Consider the following 20,781-nt stretch of genomic DNA (forward strand, 5'->3'; position numbering starts at 1 on the left):
GATCCGCTGAGTGGTCAAATGAGCCCGCGCTCTATCCAAGGACAAAATGGCGGACGATCACATCACGCTCGACTCGGTGTTGTTGAAAATTTCGTAAGTTGAATTGCTTTTCTTGTCCCGGTTTCTCTATATAATGGTTAGTGCTGACTTTTTTAAGAAAGCAGCAATATGTGGAGCTGCTGTTTCTGTGATTGGAGCGGCATTCTTTCATCATAGAATACAAGGTGAGCAACGGTCCGGCAATCTTGTCAACACCACGTGGCTGTGGGCAGTGACAGAGAAAAGACTGGCAAGAACGGTTTCCTGCCAGGTTGAAAAATGCGGGCAAACCACAAAGTTTCCGTTAATGAATTAGTTAGTTGAAATCGTTCTTGCTACTATTTGTTCTGTCACTTTCAGACGCCTATCTTTCCAGCTTCTGTATATTGACCATGCACTCAAGACTCTGACTTTCATTAAATGATCAAGTACAACTTGTTATTTAAATGAAAATCAGAATTTTGAGTGAATGACCGATATAGGAAGCTGGAAAGATGAGTGTGTGACAAGTGAGTCCCCCCCCCCCCCCCAACAATAGCCTGCATTATACATGGGAGTGGGGGGTGGGGGGGGGGGGTAGAACACTGATGGAAGGAGGGGAGACTGGAGCCAGTCATACAGAGAAGTGTGCACAAGTTTTTGATTGGTAAATGTATTAACAATAATTGACAGCTTAAGAAATCAGATTACATAGAAAATGGTGGGAGTTAAATGAAAAGCCCTGTTCTCATAGCACACATTCCTTCCCCTTCTCCCTTGCATTTGTAGTCTGCCTTGAGTGCTGTAGCTCTTCCCTGTTTATGCGTGGAATGTAGGCTAGTAGTGCAATGACTTCAACTGGGGTCACCTGGCAGAGTTTTCAAGTCTGTAACATTAACCTTCAGGTCTAAGGTCTTTCTACTTCTTTCTGGTTGGGATGCTTAACTAGTCCATTGCATGGTTACCCACCCATTTGTAATTTTGGTATAGAAGCATTGTGTGATTAGGAACAAAACACAATCACCGCGTCCAAGGGTTGAGCCAGGGCTGCTTGATCTGCGTGCTATTTTAATACCACAAATAATCTGTTGTTAATTAGATAATATTATTAAAGCAATATTAAAACAGTTGTATGTAGGGTCATGCCAATTTTTTTACCATTTTCGTTTCAGTAAAAATAGCTTCCCAGGACTATTATAAAAAGTCAGTTCAGGCGCTGAAAAACCATCAGCTTGCCACAGAAACTATTGGGAAGCCTCTAAGGATTCCTTACATAAATCTTGCAAGGAAAGATATCAAAATTGACCACAAGACTGCGCAGGCAAGTAGAAACTCTTTCAGCGAGTCAAAGTTGCTCCTGAACTATTAATAAATCGAGGATCTTGGTCTCACTCAGGGTGCTTAGGGCAGAATGTCATTATTATTAGCTGTCAAAGTATCATTTAGGGTTCACTCAAAGAGATAACAAATTATTGAAAAACACTCCCATTTCCATGTTTAGGCTCGATCTCTGCCACTCTCTCTAGTCCAGTCCACTAGCATGGGCTCCTTTTCTGAACAGTGGCTGGTAATCTAGTTATATCTTTTAGGGACGTAAAATAAAGCTTGAGCTATACCCAGACTAGTCTCCGTTAAGGGTTTAATTCAAATTTTGCGACAAGCGTCCCCAACCTTTTCAAATGGGAGTGCCCCTCCAAGGAATTATACCCAAAGGCCTTTGATGATGAATGCATCAAAATAGCCTATTCAAGGCTCTTGATAGTGTGAGAAAAGAGGGTGAGCAAGGGAAGAAATGACAGGGTACAGAGGTGAGGAAGAGCAAGGAAGGACCAACAAAGTCCCCTCGTTTTTCCTCTTGCTTGCCTCTTCTTTTTTTGCTCATCTCCAACTACTGAGAGCCTGGAACAGGCTAGTATCAAGAAGAAATATTTATTACATGGTATATTTCTTTGCAGATAGTTATTCCTGTCAGAGGAAGTAAAACAAAAGGAAATTTATTTTCCTTTGCCACCAGGACAGAAGATAAGGGGTAGGTATAATTATAATGCTAATTTGATAATTATCATTATCAGTGTTATAGATCAGAGGGAAGGATTGCTAATCCTGCACACCCATGTTGCTTCTCAGTTGTTGGCTGATTGATCCAGGAAACAAAAATATTTAAATTTCTGATAGTGATGGAAACTAATATGTTTAAGTATTTTCAGATGGTCATTAGAAAGAGTTGAGCTTGATGTGGATCATGGCCGACACAGGATAAAAATTGTGCCAGAAGATTGATTGACTTAAATAATGGGAGAGTCCTGTCCTACAGACCTACAGTTCTGTAGTAAACCCTCACCAGTGGAAGGCAATGAAAAGTAAAAGAATCATCATCAACTGCAAGAATCCATGATTTGATATGGAAATAATAATGTTACAGACATCAAGAACAGTAAATGTCGTTTTATCTTACTAAAATTAATGAAGATCAAGAAATTAAATTAAAGCAAGCATTAGCATGAAGGCAGATGAAGTATGCATTATCACTGCAAGACATCATCCAAATCACCTGATGTGAATAAAATATTCCCAACAAACTTTCAAGAACATGCTCAGTGTACAATTACATCCATTGTTAAACTTAAATTATTTACGTTTAACAATGGAGAATACTTTCAACTGTCATGTTCATTTTGGAATCTTAAATGCGCAAGCATTTTTAAACTTATTTCAGTAAACAAAGACATCAGCTACTGTGTACAAAACACAGAAATAGTACATAACTGTAAAATACTTTCTCTAGTCATAGTGCAGTAGCTGGAAAAACTAACAACATTGCCGTGGTCAGTAAAACTCTCTTTACATACATACATATGTTTATTCCACGTCCCCAAGGGTCTTTTCAGTGAAATATGTAACAAACAACACTTACTCGTTTCTTTTATGATTGTAAAGATTATTTAGGAATCTAAATTTTAGTTGTTGTTGTTGTTTGACTTTTGATCCACTGATGATAGTCAACTTGTGAAGTCTGCAAAGTTGTCAATAAGATTTAGATTATCTTACTGCGTTTACTTTGATTGTATATCTTTCCTGTTGCTGTTTAAAATATCAACTTTGTCAAATTCCTATCAAGTATTTCAAACTTCGTTTTAAGAGCAACACATCTTTGTACTGGTGAACTTAAAAGAGATGGAGTCATGTTTCGACCCATCCACGCAATATTCACGTAGTTTTTTTAAAAATTTGTGTTCCTCCTACCTACTCGTTTTAGTTGTCACATTTAAAGATAAACAAAGTATTAGGGAACAGCTAACAAAACAGCCTCACTGCATGAAAGGACTAGAACTATCTGAGTGTGTATGTGTGTGTTTTTTTTTTTTTTTGGGGGGGGGGGCAAATAATGATAGCACCCCACTATTCCTTTACCCAAAAGCCACCCCCTACACACATAGTTACGACACCTTGTCTGTTAGGTAACAGCTAACAAACAAGCTTCACTGCATGAAAGGACAAGAACTATCTGAGTGTGTGTGTGTGTGTGTGTGTGTGTGTGTGTGTGTGTGTTTTTTTTTTGGGGGGGGGGGGGGGGCAAATCATGATACCACACCACTATTCCTTCACCCAAAAGCCATTCCCTACCTACATAGTTACTGCGCCTTTCAATAACATGCGGACTCTAAAATTCAAAGTTTAACCGACAATCAAATGTTCTGCGGCTCCTTCCAGCTTCCAACTACTGCTGAGCTTGTGGTAATCAAATCGTTGAGCACATGCAGTTCAGACAATGAAACAAAGCTCGGCAGTAGTTGGAAGCTGGGAGGAGCTGCTGAACATTTGATTGACCGTAGCAAAAAACGGATTTGTCAGTTGAGATTTGAATTTTAGAGTCCACATGTTGTTGAAAGGCAGAGCATTCAACAAAACAATAACTTAAGCACTTATGTTACTACTAAATGTACATGTACGAAATGTATATAACCTGTTACTGCCACTCAAAGATGTTGACAGTAACAAAAAAACAATTATACCACTTCATATCCATGAAACAGCTTTCAGCCCAATGCCTGTGGCTTTATACAAAGCAACAGAAATTCCGTTTTTTAGCAGGCACGTTTTAACAAGTTTTTATGTTGCGTGGGTAAATAAAGGATTGTATTGTATTGATTGTCTTGTAGACATTTTAACTAATGTTCAAAGAACAAATTTTGCTAATCAGCATAATTTGTGAGGAATATATCAGAGTACCTTTTCAAAACATTGTCAATTTAAACAATTATACCAGTTTCTGGTCTGAAACTTAGAAAGTTATGCCAGGGTTCTATGTTCATGTAATAAGAAAGAAACTTCTCAAACTCATTAATTATTCATCAAGTTAAAACAAAGAAAATCACTGTGAAGGAGGTTTGAATACCCTGTCTTTATTGGCATAGATTTTGACAATTTTAATTCTCCATTGACTCCTTAGTTTTTGTTTCGATTGAGAAGATAATTATACCAAACACTCGAGACAGTGTTTCATTGGCTATCCAGACACCTCAAATGTCGTCAAAAATACTCCGCTGTGTGTCGTATTTTCGACTCTCTTCTCGGTGTTTGGATATCCCAATGAAACACTGTCTCTCGTGTTTGATATATTACATGAAATAATGACAAGTAAGAAGAATTCTAGCACCAGTTGAACAATAAGGCACCAACTGATAGACTTTGAAAAAAAAATCTGAAAATAGAAGAAGACAATTTCATGTTCAAGAGGGCAAAACCATAAAAATCAGATTCATATACACAAGTACATGTACCACTAATGAAAAGACAATAAACTTCCTATGAGGCGACAAACAATGCATCACTTAGGAGCTAGAGCTGACTGCCCAGGATGTCCATCAGCAGAGTGTCAACTGTACTTTAATAATAAGTGTTATTATGTACTAATAATTACATGATTGTACCTTATATTAAAACTTCCTTGGTTGTATTTAGAAATATTCTGATCTCCAGTTGCCAGAAAATTTTGACATACAACTTACAGTGTATAATATATAACTACAAAAGGAGAACCATTGACTGCTAAAGCTACCCATGTTAATTACCATGTCTAATTCAACAGCAAATACTTTACACAATAATTTATCACTGTATTGATCTTTTGCAGCCTGGCATCTCCAGATTCTAATCACGAATATCTGAGTTGCACCCCATATTGTTACACCCTAACACCGTGTAGTCCTTGTGGTGAAACAAACTTGCAATGGATACTGAAAAAAACAAAAGCTTTGGTTTAAATCTATTTTCCAAATAACAGCCAAGTCTGAGTAAGATCCTTGTCCAAGTGGGTAAACAAAATCAAAACAATTTTTTTTAGGCTTGTCCTTCAGACAAGCTCCAGGTATGATGCACTAGATAGAAAATCATTCTCACTATATAGCTAGCCTCTTAAAACTTAAATCTCAGATTACAGTACTTATGTAAATTTGAATTTCCTCAAAATTTTCCCATGAAACTTCGCTTGCTGCCAAGAGAGTGCCAAACTGAATCCACTAACCCTGCTGCAAAAATTATCCACTCAACTGGCATCCGTTTTATGAACCCTTTACTGAGTGTAGAGCACAACCCAACAAAGAGTGCGATCTCGAACTGACAGCTGATTTTGTGAAAGTCTAGTAACTTGTTACTAGAGAAAGAATGTAAAATAATACCAGATACCACAAGCTGTCTCGACTACATTTTACATGTATGACCCTTATTCCAAAAGCAATGTATTAATTAGAGTTGAGATGAGTTCTTTCAGCAATTTTATGTGCTTCCCATTTTATTTAGATGTAGCACAAAGAGTGCATTTTAACCAAAGAAAATACCTCCGCCACCTCCCCACTTAAGTTGTGACCTTTCAAGAACTCATGAATAGCAATACAGAAAAAGGCTACTCAATCTGAGAGAAGTCAGGGACAATACTTGCGGAATTTTGCAGTATTCACTGTGTGCTCTTAATTGGTGAATAAGTGTACATGGATTCCTACTTGGATCTGACTTGGATATACATGTAGAGTCAGCTCACTGGTAAATTAAACTCAAGACAATTAATCAGTTTTTTGAAAAACTGGATATAAACAAAACCACACAAGTTCATTAGACCAAAGCACTACACTATGTCTGACAATCTCTCTGTAGGTTGTCTACAAACAATTCTCTACAAGTTCCTCTTCACCATCATTCACTTGAACTGCTCGGCTGAATGACGTACATGTAGTCCACTCGTCATCATCTATTTAGCCCTTATGATGGTCATCAACAAAAGATCAACCAGTTCAATGCTGTGGTCGTCAACTATTACAATGTCAAATGCATCCATGTAGTCATGGAGACGTTCATCCACCTAGGGGGAAAACACTTCAAAATTAGAATCAACTTATCTTTACGAAATTAAATAAGAAATTATTATAAGAAGTTAGAAGGAAGCTTAATTAAGAGAGCAAGAAACTAGAGGCCCATTGAGGCAAAAAAGGAAGCTCCCTGAATCACTGATACAGTTGAGCCCTGCTATTTTAAACTCTCAGGGGAAACGAAAAGTATAGTTCGAAATAGCAAGAGTTTGAAATAACCAATAGTAAATGGCTGAAAGGCAAACCCAAGGGAAACAGTTTTGAGTTCAAAATAATGGGGAATCCAAAATAACCGAGTTCAAATTAGTGGGGTCCAACTTTAATTGCTTTCCCCAATATTTCTCAACTATGTCTTGTTTGTAAAAAAGTAGTCAAGTACATGAACACAGTTATAGCACAAGAACAGCCAGTACTGTAGTTATCAATCGCACCACTGTCAAATAAAATCTTAATAAGCAATTTATGATTTATATCATACTCTATCAAGGTCCTAGAATGATGATGATTATCATATAATGATGATAATGATAATGACAATGATGATGATGATAACGTCAGACAACGACAACGATGATAAAGAACAATCATCAAGGTCAGTATTAGACAGATCCACACCTTATCATTCAAGAAACCCACAGTGAGAGTTACTTCAGAGTTTTTAGGACTTGCCGAGACGTGGGCATCCTCTGGCAGGTCTCCCATGACAATGACACCAGTGCGGTCCTATCAGAACATGAAAAACAAAACAAAAAAATCACTTCCATGACTAACACTTTTGTTTACAATTCCAAATGAGGTCATTACCTAAAACACTAGATTATCATAAATTAAATGTTTCCCAAGACTGACATTGAAATTTCCTTCCCTGACTTTTCTGACTCAAAGCAGCCATGCTAACACCTCTGAACTTCTGAATGCTTGATCATGAGCAGTCCAATAATAAGACAGTCATGTATCTTACCTTAACTTTGTCAAAGTATGGCAAGTCTTTTGTCAATTCTTTCTTGTTGTGACTGAAGAGAAGTTTATCCTTGAAACCAACCATGACACCCTGGTATATTGAATTTTATAAATAACACTGAGCAAATTTAGTGCTCTTCTACAGTATATATGTTATGTGCGGCTACGTGTGTGAATATATATAGGACATGCATGATGGGAATTGATGACGCTCAAAATTGATATGAGTTGAGTTTTTGGGAAAGATGAGAGAAGGAGAAGGAAAACTCTGATTCCAAACCCAGGTAGATAGTCACTCATTAGCACTGGAAGGCAACCACCTAAAGGGAAGGAAAACCCTGACAGAAATCCAACCAGCCCCCCAAGTTTTGGGGGTAAGGCTGAGCGCTAATAACCTGCACCTACATAAAAAAAAAAAAACATACTATTACGGAAACCGACACATTCTGAATGGAGATCAAAACGATGATGTGGAGGTGACAGTGGATGGACAGGAAACTGAAAAGATTACGATGCAACTTGGTGAAAGCCAACAGGAAGCCCAGCGGCCAATAAGGTCATTAATAACACAAACTGAAGGTACACCACAATGGTAGGGAACTGGAACGTATGCACAATGTATGCAACAAGTGCTGCAGCATAAGTGGCAAAGGAGATGAGGCAGTATAAGATCAACATCCTTGGCATTGGACTTGGAGTAAATATATACTGTACAGCGTGGAGAAAGATCCAGTGACTGCACGGTGGTGTTAGGGTGGAGACGAGAAGGTAGAAGAGCAGTACAGAGACCTACATGTAGAAAGACCTGTAGGAGGACAGTAGAGGAATCAAAGGGTGGCAGGCAGGGTGGAATGACTGCAACACTGTGAGAGCAGTAGCCGTGGAATGGATAGGGCACAGTGGAAACAGAATGTTACGGCCATGTGCGCCTACTGGCGCAAAGAGCAGTGGTGATGATGATGATGATGTTCTTGGGAGAGACACTTACATGGTGTAACTGTATAGTGGAGCCCCACCTTTAATTCAACAAACTGTCAAATAAAATAATATGACCACCTTGCTATTGCAGCTAGTTCTACTTTTGGCCAAAAGAAAGTTAATGCTAAGTCAGTCATTTTTCTCTTTTATACAACCATAGTTTTTTAAGTCTCAAAAAGTAGTTGTGTCAACAGGTTCCCCTATAGCCACTATTTAACTCTCACAACTCCTTCTCCAAATGGAAATTGGAATCTACATTTTAATGATCCTAACAGGGTCTATACTGAAATTATAGTAAGGTTAAAAATATACCTGTAAAAAAATATAAAACTACAGTAGGATCAGTGGCCTATAAACTTGCATTAGAAAACAGTCTGTAAGAAAAAGTCATCACTATGTAAGCCTCACTATGAAAGCCATCATCACTATGTAACTTGATCCCAGTAATTCTGCCTTCAGGTTGCTGTTGGACAGAGGTAAAACTGTAAACCGTGTCTCACCTGTTCATACTTGAAAAAGTTGGCCACAATATTCACATTGTCGTACAATGTACTTTGTTGATCAATAACTTCTTTAATGATGTCTGAAAAGAGGATCATGCAAAGAAGAAAAACATTTATTTAATATACACTTGTAAACAAACTCTTCATGAGAGCTAGCACACAAATGACTCCAAAAGCACTGCGGCAGCTACATATAATGTACATGTATATAAAACAGTGTAGCATGGCCAAATACCAAGGAAAATTTGGTTAAAATTTGTCTTTGTTTAGCAATGTTTTTTTAAACCAATCTGCCTTTCAAAGTATATAATTATATTTATTTTTTTCTTTGTCACAGACAAATAATCATCATGAACAAGTAGCCATAATTAAATCAAACTTGCTTGCAGCTGCATGAAATTATAAAATAATATTCATGCTGTTCAAACAAAACAGTCAAAGCAGTCATGATTACAACAGATAAAAAATACATGAACACTTGACTCAAAGTTATTTAATATTTTTATTTATAACATAACTAAAGCAAAGCGCGTGCTCTGATTGGTTAATTTAGTGTCTATTTGCCCATGGGTGTACGCTGCTGACATGTGTGCTAATGTTTACAAAGCAAATCTTTTGACAGACATTGTTTCCAAAGTAATGGCCGACGTTCTTCTGCCAGAAATGCGAAACTGTCTTCACAGTTGTCTGAAGATGAAACTTTATCGAGTTACTGGTGTGCAGTCAGTTGTCATGAATGAATTTTTGCACGCTTGTTTTTTCTTGTCATGTAAGACTACACGAACATTTTTTTGTGATGTAGCTCAATAAAAGGACTTCTGTTGTTCCAATGTCTCAATGTTATGTTATAAAACAAATGGTAAACGCCATAGCGTGCACTATTGAGTTATGGATGCACTTGGGAGGTTTGCTAAGCACTCAAGAAGCTAGAGTCGCACTTGGCTATTGCCTCGTGAGACTCTTACGCTTCTTTCATGCTTAGCAACCTCCTGCGTGCATCCATAACTCAATAGTACATGCTATGGCGTTTACCATTTGTTAATTATAAGGTATCAGTGACGGAATTCTGATTTCCAAATACCTCCAAGTCCTCCAGATATTATTAGCACGGGTACCTTCTTCTCATGCAGTTTGACAAAGAACCACTCAACACCATCCCTGTAAAGGAAAGGAAATTATTTATTATAAAAGTGATTAAATAGTGTGTAACATTATCACAGTGGATAACATGGTTTGTTTCATTATACACTTACATGATTGTACATGTATCCATTGGATAGCAATTTATCTGGTGGATAGCATTATCCAGCCTTCAAACAACTGGAGCCTAATGTGTAATTTAATCCACTGGTCGAGTGAAATGAAATACACAGTCATGTATTTATACTAAGCAGAACGTGTTTTTTTCCCATTTGCACCATTGGGAACTACTACAAGTATGTAAGAATACATAATTACATGTAATCTAATAATTAGATAAATGTGACCTTCGATGGGCAAAATTTAGTTTTGAACATTGCGTTTGCCATTGCCAACCTTTTCCCACCATCCCATGGTACAAATTTTAACTTTAGCACTTTAGTTTTTATAGTTTTATTAACTAGTAGTCTATATCTACAAACCTTGCAATCTCTGAAGTTTCAAAATTGTCAGAACCTGTTTACTCTTTTGTTAAGTTTGCAATTAGTGTAAGGTTGTGCTCTGCTAGCAATTGGCTACCAGAGGTATATGAGGAAATTTATTCTCACTCAGATAACATTTATATTTTTACAAATACTGGAGGAAAATGCACACTGTCTATAGAGAGGAAACTTGTTCAAGGCATGTTTCCCATCTGTGTTGAGGTTTTCATGCATATGAGAAGTGTAATTTAAGAAGGGTGGTTTTGGCTCCTAAAAGATGAGAAACTTATTGAAATCTGACATAAATTCAAACTTAGACAGAGGTCATGAGTTTAAATCTCCCATTCAAGCATGTAGTGAATTTCTTTCAGGCCTTAATTTCACGGCTGCTTAAGCTGTGCATATAACTTGGATGATCAATGATGTCTTCATATAATTATTTATATACATCTATTTATATTGGTATTAATGTGAATTTTCAGCTTCCGATTAAGATATTCTACAATTATATTAATATAATAATAACTTATTTCTACAAAACAAATCTCTACTTAATAAAATACTAAAGCTTCCTAGAAATAAATATAATTTACTAATAAATTTAATATTAAGTTTTAAAATAAACAGTTATATACATTAGACAGTTCATTTTCTTATTCTGTCAAAAACAATTAATTATTCTGAACAAATTAAAGTTGACATTACCAGTGTAAACTGCCTGGACCTGAACCACATGCACTGTACATGCACATTACAATGCAAGAATGGTTAAAACTAGTAATAAATTATTACATGCTTTTATTGGATAAACCATACAGATAGGAATGTACTCATCATTCAGAGCTGTCATGTGAATTACATGTATCAAATCATGCAGTTTTATTAATAACTTTTAGACATGAGATCCTTGTGGATGGCAAATCAAATGAATTTAATTTTAGTGAATGCAATGTCAATTTATGCAGAATGCCACTCTGCAATAACGCATGATTTCATGTATGTGGTACCTCAAAGCGATGTGTGCATCTTTTACTATATCAGGAATTTGTGTTTGCTGGAGTTTCAGCTCAGTAATGAGTTCATTTCCTTTTGTCCACCTGAAAGACAAAAGGTTTTGAAGAGAACCAAGTAAATAAATGTTTGAGTGTTATATATTCATCCATCCTACCTCAATGTGATTGAGGTTTCTTCCACTATCTGTGAAAGATCATCCTTCTTGATACCAAGTTCAGTGAGCAATTCATGCGACTTGGTCCACCTAAACATTTGTCAAAATCAAAATACTCTTTACTACCATTTAAACACTTTCTTCAACTTACCTTCTAAAGAGAATCTGGTTTTGAAACTGCCTAGAACTTCATTTATTGGTTATGTAGGGCAATTAACTACTAAGTAAGCTACTAAAATTGATTTTGATTAATATTTTATGTGACCCTCGCCCAGAAATCATCCCTACCCACTCCCCCAGAGAGATTGCTAGAAATTCTAAGAGGGAGAGGTGGGGGAGGGTTAAAAGCCATTATGGAAGCTTTTAAAGGAAAGAATAAAGCTTACCTGGACTTTCCCGGGGGTGGAGGGATCTACATGTAAAAAGTATTTATTTACCTTCTGAGAGAAGGGTACATGAGTGTATTAATAACTATTTTTGTTAACAATTAATATACTCTCTGCAATCCTCCACAATAACCTACATGTACATGGCATTACTTGATTCATTGGAGAAACTGAGGTTTTAGAGAAATTATGAAGATGGAAGTTGGGAAAGTGGGTAACCTAAGCTATCATGGACAGGTGTCGCTTTGTAGGTGAGGGGCACGGGGGCATACTGTTACCATGCCGCAATCTCGATCTAGCAGTCCGGGACCAAGTTCAGGCTCATTGTGCTGTACGATTGAGCAAGACTCTCTAGACACTTTCACAGTGCCTCTGTAGGTCGAGAGAGGCACTGGCAAAATAATGTAATGCTGGGAGGAAGGGGGGAGGGGTAACCTTGCAATGGACTAGCATCCCATACAGGTCAGGGGGATCAAGTTGAATTAGTCCTGGCTAGACACCTTAAGCTGTGGAAACTGGAATAATCTCCTGTATAGAGGGATACTTGTCTTGGCATAGTCTTTACCTTCTTCATGTGTACCTCTATTTTAAGGGAGGTTACAACAATGCTAGTTTCTAATTGCTTCACATTAAAATTTTAATGAAGATTGATTTGTTCTTTGACTACATGTAGCATATATTTAGGCCTCTTGACCTGCAAACAGGGTTTACAAAGTGTACACTTCCACATAAGGCAGAGAAGACTTTGATTGGCAAGTTGTATTTCAAATTCTAAATTTACAAGAATTTACCAGTCGATTCCTATAATTATTCTATGCAAGTGGTTCACGCATATATTGTTGATGACTACACGCCTATATTTAATCCACATTATACGTTGCATGTATACATGCATGTAGAATGTAACTTAGAAGCAGTAGTATAATTAAAATCATGATACATTGCATTGACTAGAAAGCTGTACAGTACTTGTACAGCAATCAAGGTGAAAAGACAATTTTGGAACACTAAAATGCAAATTAAAGTATTCCTACTAACTGTGTTTCAGTATTCAGTTTGTACTAAATATAGAGTCTTGAGGTAAACTTACAAGATATTTCAAAGGACAATCCATTTACAATTTGTACATTGCATAAGAGCAGTACATTGTACTCTGGTTGTTATCAACAGCAGCCACCCAAAGTCATACAAATTTAAGCATCAAAGTTCTAGTAAATGTTATTATCACAGTACTTCAGTTGAAACTGGACTGGACACAAGAAAAAGAATGATATATTGCTTATAAATTTTTTTTATAACTAGGAGCCCACAACACATATGTGCTTAATGTATGTATGTGGACTTACCATTCTATCATGTGCGGTAATTTCTCTTCAGATGAAATATCTCTACAAAAAAATGATATTCATAATTAACAATACAGTAAGTACATGTACTGTATTTCTAATTCTTAAGTAAAATAATACAGTTATGGTTTTAATTATGATAATACATTATCATCATTATCATGCACATAAATTATAATTACACGTTGTATATAAATTAGGACTTGCAACAGATTCTGGCTGCATTTTAAACCACCCTTGAATTCTTACCCTGAAAATTCAATTGGCATGTACTTTTCCTTGAGTTCTTTGGCCTAAAATGGTGAAGCAAAATGAAATTAATGATATCTTAGGTCCAATTTGTTCTGTTCAGTGACAACATCAATTCAACAGAAGTCTTTAGAATACATACATGTACATGTTCCTGTAGACTGTTTAATATAGACAAAAGTGAACTCTTACTATAGATTGTTTTCATGCATGTGACATCATCACTTTCTAAAATCCAAAACTAAAGAGCCACCAAATTGATTTTTACCCTCATCAGGCATATAAGAGGTGGTATATTTATATCTGTTTACAATTTTACAGCTCAATAGCATGTTTCATTTGGAAATCAGACACATTTGAATTTCAGGATTATGGAGGTGCGTGACACAAGGCTACGATCAAGTTTGTTAAAAAATATATACTTACATGTTTCTCATGATTTTGAGCCTTTTCAGAAGTTAAAGCATTAGGAAAAGTGCTTAATATGTATACTAAATGTTTGTTTGTTTAGTACTGATAATCAGTCGCCTAGATTGTCAACGTAAGTTCCATATGTTTACACTATTTTCCAGCCGCCATGTTTGTGTACCACAGATGTACACCAACGTGGCATTTTCATACTGGGCTCTGTAAATTTCTGCAAAACATTTTGATGAATATCTGAAGTTTGGGGAAATGCACAGGCCTAAAACTTGGAGCAGTGTTTTTATTACAATTTCTTAGCTTTTTCCACTGAATAGTTTGTGATTTATTTTTTTATTGCGTAAGGATTGGAAAACCCAGATGGCTCAGATAGTCCACATCCTTGCTCATAGTCACTGAACTATGATATTGAGAGGTTTTTGCCTACCTTTTCTCTGTATGATTCTGGGAACAACTTACAGCTCTCAATGACACCTGAAGAGATTAGAAAACAGTGAAGAAGGATTATTAGAAATAAACATAACTATGGCATAGCTCGACAAAATAACACTGAAATGTTGAAATAGGAGATACACATATGTGATCCACTGCAGCACAAAAGTAATCAGTGACTGTTATTTATATACACTGCACAGGATATTTATGGAATGGTGTAACAAAAGGTCAAGTCTGTATCCAAATGGCCCATCAGGCTCTCTGGTTTCAGTAGCATGAGGTGACTAAGAGTATTTCTACTCCTCCCTGGATAAGATGCAAGTCCATTGCAGGGTCACCTCTCAGCATTTAATTCCCTGGTACCCATTTATGTCCCTGGGTGGAGAGAGGCACTGTGAGAGTAATTAAAAGTGTCTTTGCCCAAAAAGACAGCACAATGTCCCCAGTCAGTGTTTGAACCTGCACTGCTCAATCAAAACCATAAGGTCACTGAAGGTGATCGCACTTCCACAACATCAGGTAATACTGGGCAGCAATTCACTGCTAACCATTAAAATTGTCCAAAAACATAACAAAATGACCTATGAACCCAGTTAAGGTTATGAGCCAGAAGACTAACAACAGCCAACTACAGCTGTAGTCATTGACTAGTAAAATTTTAGATTTGGGTAGTACATTGTACAGTAGGTTTTTACATGTATTTCTACTACGTGACTGCCTCTTCTTGGTTGGTACTTAATGAATTAAACCATACTTGGCAAAGTTGCCATTTGCAAATTGCAAACTAAGGCAAAACCTGACCACTGTAGGAATGACAAAAGGTAGATCTATACATGACATTTATATCAAATTTTCAGTTGTTTAAGTTAACTCTCCAATTCAATACTGACAGCTTCACTTTCAGATCTTGCTGGTTCTAAAGGATAAAAAAAAACAACAACAACAACACACAGAAAACAATAAAGAAGAGCAGATTATTTACCATAGACTTGACTTACCATATACCGTGCAACCTTTCTCTCCATTGATATTAAATTTGGTGAGTGTCTTATCAAAGTCTGAGATGACCTACAAGGCATTGGGAACATCAACAATAAATACTGAATGACTGGTGCTAAGGGAAATAACTCAATTTAAAAATTTTGTTTCCCAGGAATCTTGGATCATGCATAGTAAAGGCATCTGCAGTCAGGTGTTGATCGATACCCTTGATTGAAATCTCGAGCAGTTCTCGATCGACATCCCGATCAATACTCAGTTGACACTTGATCGACACTTGATCAACAGCCGGTTGATAGTCGGCCAAGTGTCGACTGACCCATATGCATCAATCAAAATTAGTCAACTGTTGACCGACTGTCGAGTGTGATGTCAGTGGAGTATCAATCAAGTGTCAACGGAGGTGTCAATGGAGTGTCAATCAAGTATTAATCAAGGGTATCGATTGAGGGTATCAATCAACACTTGGCCGTGGATGCCTTTAGTACACATAATCCAGAATCTCAATGTTTCCTGAGGCAGAGTCAAGGGAAACACCATTGAGATTTCGAGGGAAACAAAATTAACTGGTTTATTTCCTGAAGAACCCTGGACTCATTATTAGTGATTTGTTATATAGCATAACAAGTACAGTTACGGCAGTCACGATTCAATATTTGTGGGTAAACGTGCACCGTTGGGGGAGGCTATTTTGTGAGCCTGCAAGCCGCGAGCTGTGAGTCTCTTTTTGCAATTCTCAAAAGATTCCCGTCAAAAAAATTGTCCAAAAACGGGCATAATACCCTAATATGGTATTTATTACATGCGGGGTGCTTCCATTCTGCCAATATCCGAGGAAAATGAAACGACATTTCCCGATCAAACCAGGCCAACTAAGAGGAATTCGACTCTTACCATTTTTTATTCCTTTTCCGAATTCCCTACATAAGTGAAGAGAAACAGGGCAGTGAACCAATTTGTCAAAAACGGAACAGCAAATTTTGGTCGGACCGGTTTGACCGAAATAAGTGGACCACCTCCAGAGGTGATTCCAAATATTCCAGACAGAAGAAACCAAAATGGACCTTTCCATTTGACTTCCGACCAAAATTTCAGGAATCTTTGGCATAATGGATAGTACCCATGGTCTTCATATGTTGGTGCACTGTAGCATGGCAAGTGAGGTGATGGAAAGTTTTCATCTCTTTATTTTATTTCTACCAATTAAGCAGATATTATAGGAAGGACCTTTTTCCCATCTTGCTTTTTGGTAGCTGCAAGCGAGGTAAATGGAGGTGTCGTGACAGCGTGACATTTCAGAAGTTGACAGCTAGGATCACAAGATTTGTAAACATTGTAATCAGAGACACAAGTGATTGTGAAATACATTTTTATCGAGAGAACACAGAAAATAGGACGCGTTGCAACACTGGAAGAGAATTAAACAAGGATTGGTCGAGTACAAGTGAGTTGTGAGTGTGCAAGTTAAGGTGTACCCCACAAATTTGGTACAGAGGAAACTTCTGCTTAATCTTTAATTAGTTCGCAAGGAGTTGTGATTTTTTTGACGCAGTAAATTGTACGGACTTTCACTTGGCCGAACGAAGGGGTTTCGTCCCCAAACTTTTGAATTGGTTGAAATAAGCAGTCGTCCAGTCCTATGATTTTACGGTGGAACTATTTAAAAAAACAAAACAAAAAAAAAACAATTAAGGGCCTGGTTAATCCCAAGAGACAAAACAACGGACAACTGGGAACCTAAATTATGCATCTTTCATGGCGGTGCTTCTCGATATATCATCTTAATAATTACCTATTAAACTTTGCCTCCTTTGAACGTTTCCCTGTTTATATTTGAATTGGATATTAGTCAATTTTAAATAATCAACATTTTGATACAAAAATTTGTGAGGGAAACTCCAAATTTCATTCATATTTGAAACTATAAACTGACCTTCAAAATCCATTTTGACAGAGATGGAAAACTACATGAACTTGTGCGGAATGTCATGCACAAAAGAAAATCAAAAACTTTTGTTTCTTTAGCCAAGTGTAGCATTTGTACTGCGTAAAACGTAAACATTAAATTAAAAACTCAAAGGAAAAAACAAAAACAAAAACAGAAACAAAAGCAGCACTTGGCTTGCAAAAATAGGCTTGCAGCTCACGGCTCCAGCTCGCAGGCTCGCACTTTAGTTACACTCTGCACTGTTACCATCTGATGCCACAGATTTTGCAATAATATATGTTCGGAGACTTTTGGTGGGAAACAATTTCATGGCTAAATATTATGTGACCTCAAAGACAAAGCTGATGATTAAAAAGCTGGGGAAATAATTACTGTTATATAACAACAACACTTATTACAAACTCTATCATAAATTTTAGATGAAAATCTGCAAGGGATTTGAATCAATAAACATTATTTTATGTCACTTCACAAACCTGAAGCTTTTCAGATCCTCCCTCATAAAGTACCTTGAGTTTTTCTCGCACATGAACTGAATCTCTCATGTAGACATTGGGCTTGTCAATATTTTTAATCTGTAAAAAGATTTAAATTAAAGCAGCACTACATGTGTCATGAGAATGATTTCAAAATGTCAAAAGCTAAAAGCAGCATTGACGTTAAATAAAGCCTAAAAATAATGGTAGATGTGTTGCAGTTTTGTTGAAACTGCTAATAAAAATTAAAGCTACACATACTAAAAAAAAATATGTTATTTCTTGAGTTTATACGCATGCATGTAGAAGGTTTTGACCTGAAGTAGTCCTTGTGCATGTAATACTACCTGTTAATACAATCTTTGTTTAGGCACCACTTTGCTATTTGCTGAACTGACTTGCTAGTATATTATTATTCGGGCTGATGGGTTTTTATGCCGGATCTCTTAAGGAATAAAGCTCACTTGTAACACAACAGATCATTAACATTACCACTAACAGTACTCAAATCATTTATATTTGACCAAAAATTTTAAGACTTAGAATGAAAAAACGGTGGTATTACTGACTTGAAGAAAACGCAGATAACGACATTAAAAAACTGTTAATCATCAGAAAAAATTAATTCCTGTGAATTTCATATCAGTGATTTAAAAGGAAACGAAAGCGATAAAAACAAATTAGTATTCAATTCAATTCATTGTCTATAAAAAAAGAAAAAGCAAATATTGTATAAATAAAATATGCAATACATTAACACAAACATCGTATGAATAAAATATGCAATAAATTAACCCAGTTGGGCTAACGTTTTTGATGAGGCATTCGCAATATTTGTGATCGGACAGGATTAAGAAAGCAGTCGACCTTGAACCGTATTTTGATTACCATTAAACAGCTTAATTGTTCTACAGAAAGACCTGTTTGTTGGATCGAAGCAGCTAGTTGAGTTCTTAGGAAAAGAAACAGTCCATTTAAATGCAATCAATTTCAAACAACGTGCAAAAGGTCTGAATAACAAAGCCAAGCTTGTAAGCTTTCTAAATCATGAAAATTTCGCGCCACCATACCATCTCGTCCACTGCCTCCTTGATCTTTCGAGCCTTTTGCCTGCCTTGCACATATTTGTAAAGACCGTAGCCCACCACGACCGACACGCCAATAGCTGCGACGCCAAACATCGTTTTCTGTTCGATCATAACACAATTTCTGCAATTCTAATTTCGAACTTGATGCGTTGTCGTTCGTTCGCTGGGTGGCTGCAAAATATGCTAATATTCGTCAGGCGTTACTGTGATGTGTACCCAGGCCGAGCGTTACCCAGGCCTTTCCAGGTAGTCACGCCCACTCCAGAAAATTCCGGGAATTTCGGTTGAAAGTCAAATGGATCTGATCAGACAATTTTCGGGAAATCCGTACGGAGATTGTGGCTTCTTCCTGATGTGTACTCGTCTTTGTTACCTTCTCCACAGCCAGCTTTCCAGTCTCCAAAAGTACTATCTCTCTGCCGATTGGAAGCATCCTTATCATTATTCAATGTCATTCCGACCGCCCAGCCCTTTAGCTTCCGAGAAATGGTAAGCACCCTATGTGTGCTATAACTCAATCAACAGTTACACTTCTTAGTGTGACAAAATCGGTCGCTTAGTTCGAAGTCAAACAGGAGCCCATTACACCGAGAGCCTGTCACGGGTTTTGGGGAATAAGGGAACATGATCTTTATTTCAAGTGAACAAGGGATATTTTTGGGACTATTTTGGGGGAACAAGGAATTTTGGGGAAACGGCGGAATTTAGTAATGGGGAATAACTGATAAAAAGTGAAATTTTTAAGGGATCAAGGCAACACGCTACATCTCCTCGCCCTCCCCCAGCCCCACTCCCCGACGGCCCTCTACACTGAGTTACAATCATGGACAAAAGTCTTGGGACAAATTTGCACTTTTGGCGCTTTTGCGTACACGCCAGGCGCGAATACAACTTCACCTGCCTAACCTCGCCCCCACCCCCCATACAATGTTGAAAACTAGTACGTGCAATTTCAACTGATTGTCAACATTGTGTTGGGTGGGGAGGGGGGACAGCAACCCGTTTATAAAGGATATAGCAGCGTTTTCTTCATACTTCAGTTCTAAAACACAGATAATCCGTTACATTACATAAGTGTCCCAAGGACTTTTGTCCACGATTGTAGCTCTGTAGTCCAGTAAAATTGCTTGCATAGTGTACAACACACTTTCTCCTTTTTCTTGTCGTTCTTGGTGGAAGAAATAGAGGAAAAGTAATCGACTTGTGGCAAGTGTAGACAGACCACATTAATGTAGAGACGATCATTAATTAATGACTTGACAACACCATGACCTGAAGTTCTAAGCCCGTTCCAGACTTTTGATGGAGCGTAGGTAACTGAACACTTCCACAAGTTGCTCGAAATTTATCAAAAACATGGCCATCACAACTTAACAATTGTTAAGTGAGTTGTTGTCAGGTAGCGAAAGTCACCCTTTACTATCATCTCGGTATAGGACTGGAACTAGCATGCAATGGAGGCTCGTGCAAGGTTAAAAATAGATTAATCTCATTTATCTGAAAAGAGTCTCGATTGCTATTGCAAGTTTGCGAAAATACGAAAATGGCCTGTTGTTTTCATATATGTAGAACATGGTAACATCATTGACTAGTTCACAACATTGACTTTACTTAAATTAAAGTGTATTTCAATACGTGTTTTAGACTTACTGAGCGTGGTAAACCTTTACTGAATGCATTAAGCAGGGCAGGAAAGCTTCTGCCCTGAGCTTCAAAACAAACTTGTTTACAAGTTGATGTGCTGTACAGTGACAAGTTCTTGTCCACGCTTTCTTCTCTATAGCAACTCAGGTGTAATGCATGGTAAAACAATGAATCGG

General features: G+C 37.2%; 2 protein-coding genes across 4 annotated transcripts; one reads left to right on the forward strand and one right to left on the reverse strand.

Annotated features, from left to right (window-relative positions):
- Positions 1-17: 17 nt before the first annotated feature.
- LOC145470473 (cytochrome c oxidase assembly factor 1 homolog) lies at positions 18-3,972 on the forward strand. Of its 2 annotated transcripts, none has more exons than XM_081454291.1 (4): positions 18-224; positions 1,191-1,343; positions 1,978-2,047; positions 2,217-3,972. In XM_081454291.1, the coding sequence occupies exons 1-4, from the start codon at positions 134-136 to the stop codon at positions 2,296-2,298; spliced, it is 396 nt and encodes a 131-aa protein (XP_081310417.1). In that variant the 5' UTR covers positions 18-133; the 3' UTR covers positions 2,299-3,972. The 2 variants fall into 2 exon arrangements, with proteins under 2 accessions (XP_081310417.1, XP_081310418.1); XM_081454292.1 differs by having other exon boundaries at positions 20-224; positions 2,226-3,972.
- An 854-nt stretch (positions 3,973-4,826) lies between these two features.
- On the reverse strand, positions 4,827-20,673 carry LOC145470459 (cytosolic 5'-nucleotidase 3-like). Of its 2 annotated transcripts, XM_081454274.1 has the most exons (13): positions 20,612-20,673; positions 18,944-19,377; positions 17,874-17,972; positions 15,449-15,518; positions 14,443-14,489; positions 13,593-13,636; positions 13,344-13,385; positions 11,451-11,540; positions 9,903-9,979; positions 8,819-8,901; positions 7,342-7,431; positions 6,996-7,103; positions 4,827-6,373 (listed from the first exon to the last, which is right to left on the reverse strand). In XM_081454274.1, the coding sequence occupies exons 2-13, from the start codon at positions 19,070-19,072 to the stop codon at positions 6,263-6,265; spliced, it is 990 nt and encodes a 329-aa protein (XP_081310400.1). In that variant the 5' UTR covers positions 19,073-19,377; positions 20,612-20,673; the 3' UTR covers positions 4,827-6,262. The 2 variants fall into 2 exon arrangements, with proteins under 2 accessions (XP_081310400.1, XP_081310401.1); XM_081454275.1 differs by lacking the exons at positions 11,451-11,540; positions 20,612-20,673 and adding an exon at positions 11,612-11,701 and having other exon boundaries at positions 18,944-20,207.
- Between the last annotated feature and the right edge of the window lie 108 nt (positions 20,674-20,781).

This window comes from Orbicella franksi, chromosome 15 (assembly GCF_964199315.1).
Source record: "Orbicella franksi chromosome 15, jaOrbFran1.1, whole genome shotgun sequence".
Lineage (NCBI taxonomy): Eukaryota > Metazoa > Cnidaria > Anthozoa > Scleractinia > Merulinidae > Orbicella > Orbicella franksi.

Coding starts and splice junctions, on each gene's coding strand:
- LOC145470473 (XM_081454291.1), top strand. CDS start 134: ATGGTTAGTGCTGACTTTTTTAAGAAAGCAGCAATATGTGGAGCTGCT. Junction 225..1,190: donor CTTTCATCATAGAATACAAG/GTGAGCAACGGT, acceptor TTTTCGTTTCAG/TAAAAATAGCTTCCCAGGAC. Junction 2,048..2,216: donor ACCAGGACAGAAGATAAGGG/GTAGGTATAATT, acceptor AATATGTTTAAG/TATTTTCAGATGGTCATTAG.
- LOC145470459 (XM_081454274.1), bottom strand. CDS start 19,072: ATGATCGAACAGAAAACGATGTTTGGCGTCGCAGCTATTGGCGTGTCG. Junction 7,432..8,818: donor ACTTTTTCAAGTATGAACAG/GTGAGACACGGT, acceptor TCAATATACCAG/GGTGTCATGGTTGGTTTCAA. Junction 6,374..6,995: donor TGGGTTTCTTGAATGATAAG/GTGTGGATCTGT, acceptor TTTTCCCCCTAG/GTGGATGAACGTCTCCATGA.